At 43.0% G+C, this 17,579-nt stretch overlaps 1 protein-coding gene across 5 annotated transcripts; it reads right to left on the reverse strand.

The window, feature by feature from the left end:
* Positions 1-1,534: 1,534 nt before the first annotated feature.
* LOC119737467 (threonine synthase-like 1) lies at positions 1,535-12,767 on the reverse strand. Of its 5 annotated transcripts, none has more exons than XM_038211852.1 (11): positions 12,668-12,767; positions 11,225-11,395; positions 10,610-10,756; positions 8,963-9,777; positions 8,577-8,647; positions 7,531-7,635; positions 6,088-6,356; positions 4,839-4,996; positions 3,812-3,905; positions 2,994-3,090; positions 1,535-1,907 (listed from the first exon to the last, which is right to left on the reverse strand). In XM_038211852.1, the coding sequence occupies exons 2-11, from the start codon at positions 11,357-11,359 to the stop codon at positions 1,579-1,581; spliced, it is 2,220 nt and encodes a 739-aa protein (XP_038067780.1). In that variant the 5' UTR covers positions 11,360-11,395; positions 12,668-12,767; the 3' UTR covers positions 1,535-1,578. The 5 variants fall into 5 exon arrangements, with proteins under 5 accessions (XP_038067780.1, XP_038067783.1, XP_038067784.1 ...); XM_038211855.1 differs by lacking the exon at positions 12,668-12,767 and adding an exon at positions 12,523-12,661; XM_038211856.1 differs by lacking the exon at positions 12,668-12,767 and adding an exon at positions 12,355-12,516.
* Between the last annotated feature and the right edge of the window lie 4,812 nt (positions 12,768-17,579).

Consider the following 17,579-nt stretch of genomic DNA (forward strand, 5'->3'; position numbering starts at 1 on the left):
ATTAACCTGACACACTTCGAGTTTTTTTTTTTTTTTCAAAGCCAGAGTCCATCATTTGCAGCTATCAAAAAAGTAACTGGCGTAATTATTGTTGAAAAAAATACTTGTTTACAAGATAGTAAGGGACTAAACTCCCTGTGAAATCATTCTTTCTGGCAAGCTGTCATTTTGAAGAAATCAACAAAAGAACACCTTTCCAACGGTGCGTCTTAAGAAGCACCGTTGGAAATTTCCGTTTCTGTTTTTTATTCGGCGAAGCGCGCGCCAAGCGTTGACACGACGCACATGCGCGCGTGGTTGCTGTTGCTATAATTCGTCGGGTCGTTGCGCGACATCGTGTAGCTGCAATCGGCTCAGTGAGAACGTGTCTCAGACCAATTCAAAACATGCTTCAGCAACTTTTGATTTGAAATCGAGATCCTAGAATGTTGTTTTCCTCAAAATATTCAGCTGAAGCTGAGCTGAAACTTCATCAGGTTTAGTTGTTCAGCACCCTTCTTTAAATTTTGAGCACTTTTGTTGCTTCAAACGAACAAAATGCACAAATTACAAATGATGGACTATACCTTTAACATCGAGTAAACAATGGAGTACAACAGACTTGTTGTATTAAGACAATATCTGCAGAACATTACTGAGCAGTCTCTCAGAGGCTAACGTTTCAGGCAAACTGAATCCCTTCAATTAACGAACGATATGCATTTCCAGTAGCCGATTTCACGAAAAAGTACGCAGCTTGCGCCATGCGTAAGACTAAAACAACAAATTTGTTGCGCAGCTTTGCAATAAACTTACCATCGATTTCACGAAACTGCGCAACATTTTAAATAAATTACACATCTTGGACGAGGATAAAACCAGCATTTACGACGGCTGTTTGTGTGTGAATTTGTTCGTTCACGAAACAGTCGTTGGATCACCTCAGCCAGCCAGTTTGAAAATTATTTTGTCCAACTTTCTTCGGAGTGGTTTGACAAATCTAACAATTATGTTACGAGTAAAATAGATATTCATTTACTTCAAACATGAAGTTGTGAGTGTCTGGTATCAACCTTGATAAGTTGTGCAATAACAGGCTCCATGACGACCATGATTTGCTGGTAAAATAGGTCGTTTTCAGTCGCTACGCCACAACTTACGACACCTAATATGATTGCGCAATTACGCCATAATTTGTCACTTTTGCGAAATGTGTCAAACATGAAATGTTGTGCAGCACGCAATGTTGCGCAGCATATGCAATGAATTTTGGCGCAGGCAGAGTTGCGCCATTGCGTAAGGTTTCGTGAAATCGGCTGCAGGCACTTACCATGTGATTGTGTTTTGTCGTAAAATCTTTCACATTATTTTTAATCTTTAAATACATGTTACTGAAGGACTAAGATTAAATAGGCTGGATCAAACTCAGGGGAAAAGGGAACGACACCGCAAACTGGGGACGTAAATATCTGCATTACAAATTCTAACATGTAAAATTTCAACCCTGGTCACTGTCAGTGTCAGCACAATTGTTTTGTAACATATAATTTACTTTGTATACGCATGAAGTATGAGTGACAAACGTGTGCAAATAGTGAATTATCCACGGGTTGCTCTGGCGGCAAAAGCCACCATCTCGTTGACGACGTCATCCCGCGATGCTCCAACGATCCCACAATGCACTCTGGGCCTCTCCAGCGCTTCCCTCAGCAGACGATGCGATACCGGCCGTGAAGCGAGCGCCTCCAAGCCCCGTAGACTCTCCGCCGGGTGATCAGAGGGTGAAGAGAGGCTACCGAGGGACTTTGCGACATCTGTGGGGAACTTGCTGTAGTGGGCCGTGGAGCAGAGTAGGAGGGGACGATCCCTTGGTCTGAGACGGTCCGCGACCACTTTAGCCACAGCGGTGTGGGGATCCATTAAATACCCTGGTGATCGATTCAATAACCCTCATTTTTACTGGTTAAACATTTCTCTGGAAATTCCTCCCTAAATCTTGCTACCCTTCTAGCTATAATATAAGGTTTCACAATTCAGAGGAACATGAACAGATAGTTTCTGTCACTACAACTTCTTTTTTCCCCCCTTTTCTTTCAAATTTGTAGCTTTGTTCTTTTATCCATAAAAAATTCAATTCACTCCATCTGGTCCCTAGTGCAGTCCAACATTTTGTTTTTCCTGTGTGGCTGCAATTAAATTCCCCTCAAAATTCTCAATTCTGATGATTCCATCCTTGTCATGAAATACATCATAAAATTGACCATGTGTGAGACAACATGAGACATACAAAACAGCTGTCATTTATTTACTAAATATGCATGAATGAACTACAAGTTTCATCGGTACTGCATTTGCTGTGGGATGTTATAGAGCAATTTTGATCCGTTACTATGCTTAACCAAAGTTCAACTAGTTTTGATCAAATTCGTGCTAGTCACTGATGGTCGGACTAACTGGCACCATGCTCAAGGGCGGATCCAGGAGGGGAGCAATGGGGGCCATCCCCCCCCCCCCAAAAAAACCAATTTTTTTTGTTTAGTGATGTTGCAATAAAGGCAGGTACTGCGTACACCACCATCTTTTCCTCAAAAAAAATTGGTAAAAGTGGTCAGAAATTGCCTCAGATCGCACCATAGAGCATATTGAATCCAAAACAATTTCGGGGTCCTTAAGCGGGCCCCAAACCCCACGCCGTAATTTTTGGGGCGCAAAATTTTTTTTCGCCCCCCCCCAAAAAAAAACATGTTTTTTTCTGGATCTGCCCTTGACCACTACCCAACTAATTTGGTAAAAAGTTGCTGGTTACTGTCAGCTACATCAGACAGCAAGGAGCTAAAGGATTTGTTTAGGGTGTTTTTCCACAATTGCACTTTATTATTAGGACGAGCCATAAGGATAACAATCTGCTGTATGTTGGCTGACTCCCGTGTCGGATGGAAATGAGATATTGGAGCAGTGTTCGGACTTTGCTAGCAGCAACCCCAGATTTCACAAGGTTGTTTATATTAACGTACCTGTTTGAGTCAGTGTCTTCTTTATGGATGCTGCATATTCCTCTTCTTTGCAGTAGTCGCCAGCCAAGCAAAATTCATTCTGGATTCGATGTAGGACCTAAGGACAGATCAATTATGGTAAAGAACTTCTTTAATCATATAAACACCTGTATTTGATAAAATACTTTTCACCAAATGGCCTCAAGCTCAGCGGTCAAGTGGTAAGACCTCTACACTAGTAAGCAGGAGGTCGTGGGTTCAAGTCCTAACCAAGGTATTTTTTTTTTTTCTTTCTCACAGGCTCTCAGAAATAACAGAGCATCACATGCTTCATTATTTCAGTGCGGCAACTTTGTGTTTTTTTAAATGAATGCCTCAAAATTGAAAGCCTCATCAAGCTAAAAAAGTCTGAATTCGCTGAGAAAGTGTGACGTCACCTCCCCGCTGGGTCAGGCTCACTTCCTGGACAACAGTTCACGTGCATTCCTTAATGACGCATTACACATACACTTAACACACAAGATCACAGACAGCAATTTTACATCCTACTTTTATAGAACCTTTTCACAAATTAGTACCTGAAAATGGTTCACTGCCTTTCAGCAGATTGTCACCACACCAGTTACAACCACAATTGTTCTTATTTTTGCTTCAAAGAGGAGAATCAAGCAAATATGAAAAGGATTCACAACAGCCATAGCGAAACCACAGTGTTCACTGGGCCGTTGCAGTGCGCGTGAACCATTAACCATGGTTGCAACGAGTTGACCTCTTGAGTGACGTCATGAATATTCCAGCGAATTTGGGTGGACATGGTACAAGTGATCATAAATGACTACCTTTGGAGAGACTTGGAAGTACTTCTCTGTGGCAAGCTGTTCATAGCACCTCCTGATCTCTGCACCATCACCATCGGTGACAAGGAATAAAAATCTGACCACATGACCAAAAAAGAAAGGTTTGAAATCAATAACGAAACACAAAAAATGATAAGTAAGATTTGAGGCTTTGCATGGTGGAGATACTAAATAATGAAAGGTTTGCGGAAACACCATGTGCGAATAATTTCTCAACTAAGAGAAGGGTTCTGAAAAGAACCAGAGGTATAAACTCGACGTTCCGGTCAGTATGCTCCAACCGTCTTCTCCTCTCTTAGTTGAGAAATTATTCGCACATGGTGTTTCCGCAAACCTTTCATTATTTACATACAATGATCTTAAAGTGTTAAATGTCAAAATTGTAACCTCAGGAACTTCGTGGTTTTGCGCATTGAACTGAAGATCTGTGGGAAATTCTGCAGGTTGAGGGTTCAAGTCCAGCATGGGGTTGTGGTGCGTGTGCCCTTGGGCAAGGCACTTTGTCATTCATTGCTCCTTTCAACCCAGGAGTAAATGGGTACCTGTGAGGGCAGAGATAGTTATTGTGATTGTTTAGCTGCCTTGCGCCAAAATGGCAGCATTGAGCTGTACATGTATACTCCCCAGGGAGCTGAGATTGTCTTTGGAATGTTTCATTGGCCCAATGAGCAGGGTAATAATGATGTAGCGCCTTGAGCACCAATACTGGGGGATATGCGTGCTTCTTAAATATGCATTATTATTGCCATTTTAATTTGTTTTTATTTAATACCATCAAGGTTTCCTGAAAGAATACAGGCACTATAGCTGGGAAGCCAGAAAATACCTAGAAAGAGAAATTGTTAGAAAATGTTGTGTTTTTACAAGTGGGATGGAAACTCATAAATAATATTTCAGGAAAGCGGAAAACACAAATAGGGCAGGGACTGTATATTTGAACAAAAGTTCTCATGGACCACTCTTTCCAGGTTGAATACAGAATTGTCACTTAAGCTGCAGGTGATAATACCTTTCAAGATTGGAGGACTTGAGTATGTCGATAGCGGGTGCCATGGTAACATGCAAATGACGATGTCGAAGGTCGTAGCAGCCTGTCTGGATGAACTCAGTCAGGACATTGTTCTCGTTGGAGGCACAGATGAACTTGCGGAACGGGATGCCCATAGTCTGCAAGGAAGCATGGTATGAATTCTGTGTACTTCTCATCAAAAAAAAAATTTAAAAATTGGGAAACATGACCATCCCCTAAAAGACATGTGTCATCGGACAATATCTGAACATCTGGGTGATCCTTGCACAAGTACACCAAAATGCTTAAACTGACGTACATCGCTGATGTTACAGGTTTGGGTTTCCAGTTAGTTGCTGGAAAATTGGTCAGATGAACTACATCTACTGTCTACAGATGTACTGATATTCGCTCATACCCCCGCCCTGCAAACAGGACGCTGGGAAGGGCTGATGAATTCACGCTCCGATTGGATAGATTTTGCGTGACCTGTGACCTGCAAGTCATCATGGCAACGACCCTGCAAGGTTTTAAACGGCCGTTAAGACTGAGTCATCACTCTTTTATTGCCATAAATGCTTTTTTTTTTTGAAAAAGCGCAATAATGTAGGAAAATCTGTAAAACTTATCTCTTTTGTAAATTTTCGTCACTTGCGCAGGTTCCGTTTCGAATTCAGGAAGGGTCGTCAAACTGATAATGAGACGCTCAAAATTTGTCCACATGGTCAGCAATGAAAAAGAAATCACATCCGATATGGAATGTGTGCATTTCTATGAGAAAGTTTTCAGATAGCCTTTGCGCGCATGGGCTATAACTGCAGTCTTATACAGCTGCAGCCAGATGTCTTTATACATAGGTCATGATAAGTTACCCACAATGCCATCGCCACTTCCTTCACAAGATGAAGCTGTGAAGCTCATCAGCCCTTACCAGCGCCTTGTTTGCAGGGTGGGGGTACAAGCGGACTACTGATACTTCATCCAGTCAAGAATAGCACTTTATTTGGCGCTTTATTCAGCACTGTCATTTAGCAATGATAAGAAGCACTACTATTAAGACCTCAAATTTAGACCTTTTATTTAGGATTTGTATTTAGAACTTCTTAGTAAATGTTGAGCACTATTCAACAAGTTCTACAGTATGTTTATTCGTTTCTTTTAGAACTTACAGTTTTATCTTGTAAATTTGGTACTCATACTTAGCACTTCAGTATTGGACCTCCCTTTTGCACTTTTATATGGCACTTACCTTGGCATAGATGGCACCGAGGATGTTCCCAAAGTTTCCAGTGGGGATGCAGATATCGCACTCATCTCCCATAGATATGACCCCTTGCTTGACCAGGTCTAGATAGGCCGAGGCGTGGTACACGACCTGGGGTACCAGCCTACCCCAGTTGATGGAGTTGGCTGCGCTAAGTCGGAGGCCGTGATTGGATAGCAGCTCGGCGTTGAGGGCGCTGTCATTAAAGATTCCCTTGATGGCTGTCTGGCAGAAATCAAAGTCGCTGTCCACCCCTGTGTAGCATCATGAGTGTATCTTCAAGGGCCCATGCAATGTTATACAAATATTGAGTGGCTCAGCGTGGAATGGGAGGAATATTATCGCAAGGTAAAATCTGGACTTTTCCATTTCACGAGGCGAAGCCGAGTGAACTGGATAAGTCCAGATTTTACCGAGCGACAATATTCCTCCCATTTCACAATTTAAAGCCACTCAATATTTGTTTTATACAATTGACATATAGATCCTTGTCATTTGATATATTTGAACTTTTATTTCAATAAAAACTGGAGGAAAATGTATTTCTCTCTTCCAAACCACCCCTTCACGAAAATGTTTGAATTCGACTCTGTAGCGCTGGCTCTTTGGAACAATCCCCGCTACACGCAACGCTGAACGCGCACACCAACATGCATTTGCACACAAATACCGCGTCATGGAACAAGAATGATCCTAACTGTTCAATAGTATTCCCATTCCCCATGGGCGGATAGGACTTTTTGAGCCGCGGCGTGAATGGGAGCAATAACGAATGTCACGTGATGTGAGTTCCACCAATCAAATGACAAGGATCTGTATGTCGGTTATATAAAATGTTTTAATGCTGTCCTTGAAAATGACCATTTGTGTCCCATTTAACCATATTCTCAATTTTTAAGGGCATTTTGGTGCCTTTTGGGTTTTATGCTTGTGCAAATTTCCATATTCAATAGTAAAACTGTGATGTCATTCCGGGCAAAACCTCAATCTACAGCTATTGCAGCACAAAAAGTTGCTAGAATTTTGGATATTTTGCTGTCATAAATGTTTTGTGTTTTTGTTTGGGTGATTCCTCATTGTGTTTACATGGCAGTAAGCCAATGAGCAACCCTTTCTCACAAAGTTGGGTTAACAATTTGAACAGAAAACCCTTAACTGAAAAGTGTCTTCCTGAAATGACATCACAGCAACAGCAGCAACAGCACCCTCAGTTGTCCGGAAAAGCATGGACAGTTTGAAATGTTTAAAGTGCACTTTTCAACAAAAAAGAACCAAACAGGCATGTCAAATAGTTTTCACACATTTAAGTGGAGTAGAAAGCTGCACAATAATGTGTTCCTTAGAAAACATCATCTCGTGGATCCTTTAATAAGTAAACTTCACAAGAAAACTTGAAAACCTAGTACTGGCATGGCAGTTTGTCCTTACCAACAACATGGACATTGTCTCCGGCTGCAGCTGTCATTAGAAGTTTCTGTACTTCGCTGATGCCATTCTCAGGGTACAAGACCATCACCAAAGTACCACTTTCACCTGGAAACGAAGAAAAATAAAACAACAATCACTCGTTACAGAAAATGGACTCACATATAGATTCTTTGGGAGCAATGCAAATTTTATACAGGATTTAATCTTCCTAATTGAGTTTTATTGGCACTACATGCTGAATGAAAGGCGTGTTCAGGCTTTACTCATAACACTGACCTCCTGAACTGAAAACTAAAAAAAATTGACTCAATTTTATTCCAAAATTGTTGGCATTCAATCTGTAAACATAATATTTTTTTCTCCAAGTGTGACTGATTAGAATATGAACTGTTAAAAACCAAATATGTAAAGTAATAACGGTGGGAGAAATCGTAGACTTCAAAATCCAGTTATAAAATCCTAAAATTGTTTAACAGAATAAAGGACGGTCATCTGATTTAACCGGAAGTTCGAGTTCCCATCCAGCTCACAGTCATACCAACAAAAAGTGACGAGTGAGGTGCCGTGTGCAATGCCCTCCACGATGATTGGGTCAAGTTTGCAAGATTCATGGACCACTTGGTCTTTACAAAAACACTCCAGTGTAGCGATGGTGAAAAACATGGATGGCAACTCTCTGATCAGTCGAATGAGCAGGCTATTCATATACCAAGAAGACTATTCAGGGGTGTGAGTGACCACTGATAAAAATAGCTGAAAACAGCCGAAAAAGGTGTAAAAAAGGTGAACTTTGGAAATCTCCTATACTTTTGTACACAGCAAGTGAGGGAAAAAAAGCTGAAATCCAAAACAAAAAAAGCTGAAATCAGCTTTATAGCTGAGTTTTCACACCCCTGACTATTAGCGAGTGAATGTGGTCGCAATCAGAGACCATGGAGCAAATTAGGGGATGTTCCAGATATTTTCTTGAGCTTGTGTCAATAGGGGAATTCCAACCAAATTTTTAAAAATCCAGATTTTAATCCCACCACTATAAAGTAACCAACCTGCAAATTTACTGAATCCATCAAGCACTGCACTCCCAGTGTCTCCTGAAGTTGCCACCAGAATCATATATCTGAAGATTGCAACAACAAACAAAATGGTTTAATCTGGGAAATGCAATTTCCTGGGAGAGAGGCGCAGGTGTGGGTGAAGTGGCTTGCCCAAGGACACAACATATGGCCAGTAGCTGAATCAAACCCCAGACCCTCTGATCATGAGCCACGAACCCTGGCCACACTCCCCACTGGTCTAAAGAGCAGGGTACACTGTTTTTTCTTGAGTGTTAATATTATGCGTATATTTGAACTTAAAAACAAACTTTATTTTTTAATATCACTACATTTTTATTTCTAACTTCCATAAGATCAGTCAAGTTCCAGATCAGTACCTTACTTTTTCACCCTTCATCTGCACAGCCTGTGTGAAGAACTGAGGCATCAACTGCAAGGCAGCATCCTTGAAAGAAGCCGTAGGTCCGTGGAACACTTCCATGATGTACTGGTTGTCTTGAAGATGGGCCACTGGAACAACGCTCTCACTTTGAAAATTCTCCACCGAATAAGCTCTCTCGACGGCAGTGGCAAGACTGCTGGGGTGAAAATCTCGGGGGTGGATCCACTTTTCTAGAATGCGTAGCGCTCGCTGTTGGTAGGTGCACCCAAGAAGTCGCGTCCATTCTTCTCGAGTTAAATGCGGGGGTTCTTTGTTTGGCACGTACAGCCCTGCGTCATCAGCCAGGCCTTGCAAGACGACGTCAAGAAAATCAGGCGCTTTGTAAGGCTGAGCAGATTCTTGAATCTCTGAGTCACTTCTGGTTGAGACGTAGCCAGGACGTTTCTGGTGATCGCAGAGAGCAGTTAGAACCTTCTCACCGATGTCGTCAGCATTCTGGAACCTCTCGCAGAGGATCCGGACGTCGTAAGCCCCCTCGTAGAACTGCTGCCGGTAGGCAAGCAGGTCAAGCGTGGAAACCCCCGGACGCTGCCCCACGATGCGGTCCACCTTCATCCTGTTCAGCCGCTGGGCGATGTCCCGAGAGTCCACATCCAGGAACACGACGACACCGGACTGGGCAGCATGCTGCATGGCAGGCCTGTTCATGGGTGATGATCCACTCAATGAGAGAACGCTGTCCTTTAGATCGAGATTCAACAGTGCTTCGCTCTCAGCGGCAAGGAAGCTTTCCTGACCCACAGCAGATAGCTGTGGGAAGATATTGAAAACGTTCAAAATCAAATGTCATTGGTTACAAATGAAAGGGGGGGGGGGGGTGCCAGGGGTATTTGAGAACATCTCAGTCACTGCCGGGACGGGAGAGGGGGGGGGTGCTCCCTCTGCATCCCCCCCTTGATTCGCCACAGGCACCATTGAGGATTCTTGAAGGTCGCAGAAGTTATAGAGTTAAGTAATGAATTATAGTTAATGTTACATACTATACCTCATACATATCCATGATCGAGAGCTGAACTCTCATTGGTCAATTAACGATCATGTGCCAGACGTTATTGTTGCTGTTTACGCATGTGCGAGGATTCACGCACAGGGTAAATAAACATGCTTAGTAGACTGTCTTACCTGTCCGACAGTCTACTACACATATGCGCTTTACAAAAAAATTGAGGAACTGTCGCACAGGTGTAGTACATGTACGCACACGTGAACATTGCCAAAGATAGATGCATGGTTGCACGGTTCGCACAAATGTTAATTTTCACGAGCTCAGTGATGCCGTACTGGAGAAAATTTATGGACAATAAAGATGCCTCCTGTATTTAAAACTGTAGATACTGTATTGCAAATGAACCGAACTAGTGAAGTTGAGCAACAGTGTTCTTTTGATGAGCTCTACAAGTTTCTCTGAAAATTTTGTTTTAGGTGCAAATTTAATAAAAAATCGGCAACTGAATTTGTATGAGGTATAGTAAAACAAATATAACTTCGCCTCGGGAACTAGTTTGTCAACTTCCAATACTGAGGGGAGCTAATAATCGACCGTCCATCCTCAAACCATGTTATATTTGTATAATGATCCAACCTTTTCTGCCACTGTCATGCCCCAGTAGCTCTCCAGGTAGTCATTGTCAAAGTCGACCACCGGCCGCCCCAGTCGCTGACCAAGGATTCTACCCACGGTGGTCTTACCACAACCGGGACTCCCTATCAAGATGATGTTATTCCGCTCCTAGGAACGAACAAATATTATACTTCAATACAAAATGACTTGTCAATTTAATGGGCTGTTAAGCACAAACATGTTTTGCTCAGCAAAATGAGGTTAACCAACATGTGAAAATGTGGAGTGAAAATATCACTCAAACAAATTCCAACACATTTGTACATAGACCCTAAATTTGCCTCATATCCTAAGATGTCAGTGATCAAGAGCAATAGTTGCAATGTTTTGTAGCGCCCTTACATAATTGATTTGTTACGCCTCTGAACTCCAGCCAAGCTTTTACTTACGCAGGCCAGTCGCCAAGGGGGGGGGGGGGGCCTGGTTGGGCCGGGCCCCCCTTGGTGAGCAATTGCCCCCCCCCCCCCCCCCCAATGACAAAAGCCAAACATGTGCCTTTTTGTATTTTTATGGCAGTGGGCCCCCTAGTACTACGGCCCCCCTGATGCTCAGGGCTGGCGACGGGCCTGTACTTACGCCAAATCTGTCGCTGGAAAACCTCTTCTTGAGTCCATCTTTTGAGATGCTGTATTGGTAAGGATGCGATCCCTTGATAGCACAGCATCTTCTGGAATACAACCTTGCAGCCCGACTCAGAAATGACACAGCCATCTGTCTGTTCTTCACATGCTCATAACACTATAGTTTCTACAGTTTGTAAACAAAAAAGAAGTGAAATTTAAATCTTCGTGCCTATTGCTAAATTAATTAATTACCAGTATCGAATTGGAAATGAAAATGTCATAACCACTTCGCGCATGATTATTTTGCCGAAAATGTCGATTTTCGCAATTTTAACGCAAAATTGTCCAGGCAACTTCTGATATACAGCCAAAAGCAGCAAATACTGACTTGCAATCTTGAGTCATTTCAACACAATTTTTTGATATTTCTTGTCGAAACCTTATGTTTCAATACTCCGAGGTGTGCACTGGAGCGTGAATTGTACAATAGGTCGTGCAGACAGAATGTTGCAACCTGCATATATTTCATATATCATCTCAATGAAGGTCATTCATTGTCATGAATCTGGGACTGAGAGACATTTCCAATTTTGTTAGGAAATACTTAGAAAATTGTCTTGACTCTCCATAGACTTTGTACACACCGCTGAAGTAGCGTCAGGTTGCAACATTCTTTCCAGTCGTGCACTGCGGCCAATTCAAGATCAATTACACACAGTCTGCCTTCACCTTGTTCACAGACTTTATGTGTGTGTACAAAAGACACAAGGGATAAAAAATCTATGGATCGATATTAAAGTCATGTGATAAACACTCAAAATCAAAATAGTTCCATTATCCTGACAGCCTGAATGAAGGCCTCCCTGTTAATCTCCTTGGAGGCTGGAGGAGTCTTCAGGATGAATTTCTCAAGTAGGCCTATCACGGTACCGGAAAAAATGTTGCAACCTGACACCACTTTTTTCTTCATATATCATCGCAATGAAGGTCATTCATTGCAAAAATGACGATAAGACATGAATCTGGGACTGAGAAACATTTCCAATCTTATTAGGAAATACTTTGAAAATTGTCTTGACTCTCCACAGACTTTGCACAGTGGCGTCAGACTGCAACATTTTTCCCATCCTGCTGCCACAGTACTCCTAGAACTACTCTGTGCACTCCATGGTGCAAGCTACTCTCAGAGAAGCCTTCTGATTTCAGAAGTAGGTGCAAGCTTGCGCCGCGCCGGCCCCGGCCATAATTCAGATAGCTCCTTCCTCCATGGCGTAGTAGTAGTACTCCGACGCGATCCTGAGTGACACTGACACTCCGGCTTTTGCGTCCGCGCCGGTGCGACTCATGCAGACTAGACGCCACGCCGGAAACAACATTGATCATGAATAAATATCTGCGACAAAAGTTTATTTCGCCCCACAAAAAGTACAATTGATCCCAGTCGCTATTTCGGTACCTGGGCACTAGTTTTCAAATGTAGGTCTGGATGGATATGATGATGCTCTATCGCAGCGTGCATGCTGGATATCAAATAAAGCGCGCCACATGATGCAATAACATAAGTAGTTACATAACATTAATGGTGCCAATAGAGGGCGACATTTCGGCTCGATCGTAGTTGGACTTGCATCAAATTTTCCCGTGGGCGAAAATTTATATGGGGCTTCTGAACATGGAGCAAGGGGAGGCCGCCAAGGTGCGAAGTTAATTTAATCACGGTTATTTAATTAAGTTAATTTAAGTTGTGTTGATTTAACAACATCATGAGGCGTTCACAGAAGTGTCAATGGGGTGGGAGGGCAAACTAGTCCCCGGTGAGGGGTCTAAAATGCGGCAATACGGATTAAGTAGGCCTACTATGGTTTTTGAACAATTATTAAAGCGTCCGTGATGTCCAGCATCTCCTCTCCTTTCAATTTTTCCATGGCGATCGAGCTCATGATGCTTCACGAGCCCAGGACCTCCCCTCTTTGGGGTGACAGATCCTTGATCCAGCCCAAGTGTGGAACCAACTAAAATCATCTCCATCCAGGCATCACAACATTTAAAACAAACATTAGTCTATAGGGCAAGCAGTTGTTATTGTCAAACAATAACAACGTCAATCAAAAACAACGTCGCGCCCCTCGACTAGACAAACATAAAATCTCATCTGTACAATCAAGCTTTACTCTCACAAGACACAATCCTAACTTGACTTTCTCCTCAAGCGCCATGAGCGCCTTTTAGGCGGACAGTGATAGGCTATGGCCATATGGTAGGATTTAGGTGTTCCTAAGTTATTAACCTAGTAAATACTTTACTGATCCATTTCCCGTGCTATTTCGCGTTTCATTCGCCCCGAAAATACGGTTTTTCCCCAACAGCTATTGTCGTATATAGCAACTCACTATTAAATGCAGACATCGAGGTAGTGCCTGCTCATAACATTAAATTGGTGTCCCCTCTCAAAGATGTTAAATTGGCGCCTAAAAAATGATAGTGCTCTTTACACGAATAATGGTCACTGAACTGGCCATCCGAAAGCAACAGTGCCCGTCTCCTGATAAAAAAAGGTCGGGGCGCGGCGCACAGGGAGCATCAGAATATCATGGGGCCGCGCACATAATTACCGCAAACGTCCTATTGCAGTTTTTTTCCAGTTGGGCCCCATTAAATGCCTCGCTATCCATCGACATAATAAATTTTAAACAGTAGTTAAGCCATTGGCTAACGAAAAAGTACAACTTACAGAAACCCTTTTTTTCGGTTGGGAAGGAAACGGGGCATTGTAAGTATTTTGGTGGGGGCACTGGGGGGAGGGGGGGCACGGAAAATTTGGGGGGGGGGGACGGAGGGGGACATGAGACGGTGTTCCTTGCCATGATAATCATCATGGGAATCGATGCCCAAGCCTGACTTGAAACTGTACTAATTCCCCATTGGCAGATGGGGAATTAGCGTAACGTTCTCATTATAGAAATTGAGATGAATTGATTTGGGGCCGGAGACGTTTTCGAACGATTGCAGCTTTACCAGTAACCAGTATTGACGTTTCGGCATCGATGATGGTGATTTTTTTTTTCTTCACTGACATCAAGTTTACAATTTCTTCTTCCGTTATAATTTAACATTGCAATCATACCAAGCATATTTTGTAAGAAACACAATGTTTTAAAAAGCAATGTTTTTTGGGGGTGCAGGAATTTCACTGCTCGGCTGTCCAAGTACACAGGGCACGACATGACCTGGGCGATACTCGGGCATTCGGGCATGACATGACGAAAATCGTACTTGAATGAACTCTGATCTTCTCGGCAAGGAGCACCGTTTTCATGGACAACAGTCAGCAGCCCTTCTCGATCTCCATTCCGGGAACTCCACAGCCAAAAACCAGCGTCGTCGATATCTCTTTCAAGTGTTTTTTCAGTGTCCATAAATTGAGATGCTAGTAACAATTTTACAAAGGCCTTTTCAGAGGTTGACTTTTTCTAAGAAATCAATATGTTGCAAATTAATAACGCAGTAGTACTGCGAGATAACGCAGTAGTAGTGCGAAACAACGCAATTATTTTGCGAAATGATAGTACCGCAAACATCAATACCGCTACATTCAAGGTCGGATGCAAAACAATTTTTTTGGGGGGGGGGGGTTAAAAAAAATTCCCGAAAAGTGGGTCCCAAAAAGTTCAACCCGAATTTACTTGAAAAGGAAGGGGGCACTATGTATTTATGTAGTGCTTGGTGTACGCAGTGGCCTCCTTTTCTGTGACGTCACTGGATCAGCCGTTGACTCCATTGTTACAGTAGACTGTGATTGACGAGCCATGTTTTACTGTCAAAGATATCGGTTTCCCTCATCGAACAGGGCCCAAGGCTGCTCATAATAATTATGCAGCATTACACTGTAAAAATGGTGCTTAGGATTTAAACACATTTCTAAAACACTTATTCTGTACCCACTTTTTCCACACGTTTAGCATCATGACATGTTTAGATGTCCTTTTTCTGTGACACGCATTATCCGTTTGACATGTTCAATGAATAATTATGTTTAGCATTTAAACACCTTCCTAAGCGCATTTAGATATACAATCCTAAGCACATGTCCAAAACGTAAACACGTTTTGTTTCACAACATTAAAAAGTGGTAAACGTTTAGAATTGAAGCACATTCCTAAACGTTTTAAACTCTAAACACGTTCTGATGTGTTTAAATGCTAAACACTGTTTTTACAGTGTAGAGTTGAGGGGAATCGTGTACTCTTCCCTCGGGTGCTATGTTCCCCAATATCGATGTTCCCCAACCCTAACCCTATTACTAACCATATATACAAACCCTATACTAACCCTAACCCTAAGGATTTCGGGGAACATCGGTATTGGGGAACAGAGGTGTTGGGGAACATCGGGTAGACCTCCTTCCATCAGCACGCATTTTTGATTTATACCTAACCGCTGGGTATTGGATACCATAGGGAGTGAGTTGATGCGGAGAAACAGATGGCTGTGCGGAAGATGCATTACTTTGGCCACGTCAAGCGCCGCAAAGGAATCGATAAAGAAATAATCCAGGGGTCAGTCGATGGAAAGAGACAGAGAAGTCGTCCGACAACATCTTCATGGGATGAACGAGAGTAGCGTATACAGCTTTTGATGTCGGGGGAGGGGGGGGGGGGGCAACCGCACATCCGCGCTGAAACTTTTTTTTCTCCGGACGCTTGGCCTCCGTGAAATCAAAAAGCGGAAGGGGGGGGGGGGCTGGTACCCATCTTCCAAATGGGGGCGCTCTTCAAAACTGACTATTATTATGCAAACTGATTATCACGGCGCATTGTAATGTTTTTTTAGCTGGTTTGCTTTTTGGGGGGTGATGTCAGCCTCCATTTATTGAAATACTTCCTGATTTCCCCCCCCCCCCCAAAAAAGAATCCGTCGGGGGGGGACCTCCCCCCCCCCCCCCCCCCGGATACGCCACGGACGAACGATATAAAGCAGTGGACAGACTTGCAGCTTCATCAAGATCTGCGGCGAATCCGAGATTGTTGGCATGGCGTGGACTAGCCAACGCAGCGCAAATTGCGCCATCGGACTGAAGGAAGGAGGAGCATCGGAGTGTCTTTGTGTTAAAAAAAAAAACACCATGCAGAAACACTTAATTCAATACTGGGGGCTTTAGTGGATGATCCATTCCTTTACCCACCCCTCGGCAACCATGCCACTGATATTTCCTCTAAATGTCAACCGTCTCTTTGAGTCTGAAGATCAGATAAAAAAGTGACAAGATCAATTAACCTTGTTTTCGGCACGTCCCAACCATGCATAATGAGTGCAAATGACAAAAACGCATTCGCGGCGGGTGCAAAACATTGGCATGGAAATATTCTGCCAATAACGACTACCTGTAATACGTACTTAAGATAAGCAGTTCAATCGCAGCAAGGAGGAATTCAGGAACTTCCTTCATGTGTTCCTTCCTCCATGATTCTTCCTGGTACGCACGTATACCATACAAGGCGTGATTATACGACCGTGCATTCCAGAAACTAGGCCACGGCCGGCCGCGAGTTTTGTTTTCCTAAACGACATCCGCACGGGGTGCACGCTATGACGATTTGGACTTAACTTGAAAACATGACAAAAAATATGAAATTAGAAAAAAAATGAATTCGAACGTAATGAAATTCGGACTTTTATTTCCCTTTTATAAAAAAAGGAAATTAACAAATCGGGTAAAAAATGGTGATTCGAACCCATACCGCAAGGATCCCTCGCGGTATATCCTGTGGAAATGGTCCGTGATGCAACTGAGCTATATCCATGAAGAATAAGAACACATCATTATCGAACAGCTCGACAATTCAGGAAATTCATGGTAATTTTGGTAAAATGATATTCATAAAAGTATTGTAGAGTGCGTTCTACAACCATGCAATTCGCTCGTACCCCCGCCCTGCAAACAGGGCGGGCGGGGGTACGAGCGAACCATGTATGCGGAAGTTTGGGAAAAAATAATTCGCCGGCATCCGCAGCCGAGGGCGCACCGTGATTGACCGGTGACCCGGTCAACACCTCTGGCATGCATTTCTCGGTTGACCGCTACATGTGACCTCGGTAAAACAATATCGGTGTCACGTACGGTCTCACTTCTCCGGCGTGCTATAGCTTCTCCAAGAAGGAAATTTCACTTCAACACGCATGCGCAAAATTGCGCAGTAGTGTACATTTTCGCCAACTTTATATGTGTGCTGAGTTCTTTGGGGTTGTACTGGCATGGTGCACGTATAGATCATTCTTAGGATATGTGTATGTATGCGTAACTTACATGGTACCAGTCGAATCCACAATTTTCGTGGCGAAACTCCCAATAACCAAAAAGATGCACATTA

The sequence above is a fragment of the Patiria miniata genome, unplaced genomic scaffold (genome assembly GCF_015706575.1).
Source record: "Patiria miniata isolate m_02_andy unplaced genomic scaffold, ASM1570657v1 HiC_scaffold_3, whole genome shotgun sequence".
NCBI classification, from domain to species: Eukaryota; Metazoa; Echinodermata; class Asteroidea; order Valvatida; family Asterinidae; genus Patiria; species Patiria miniata.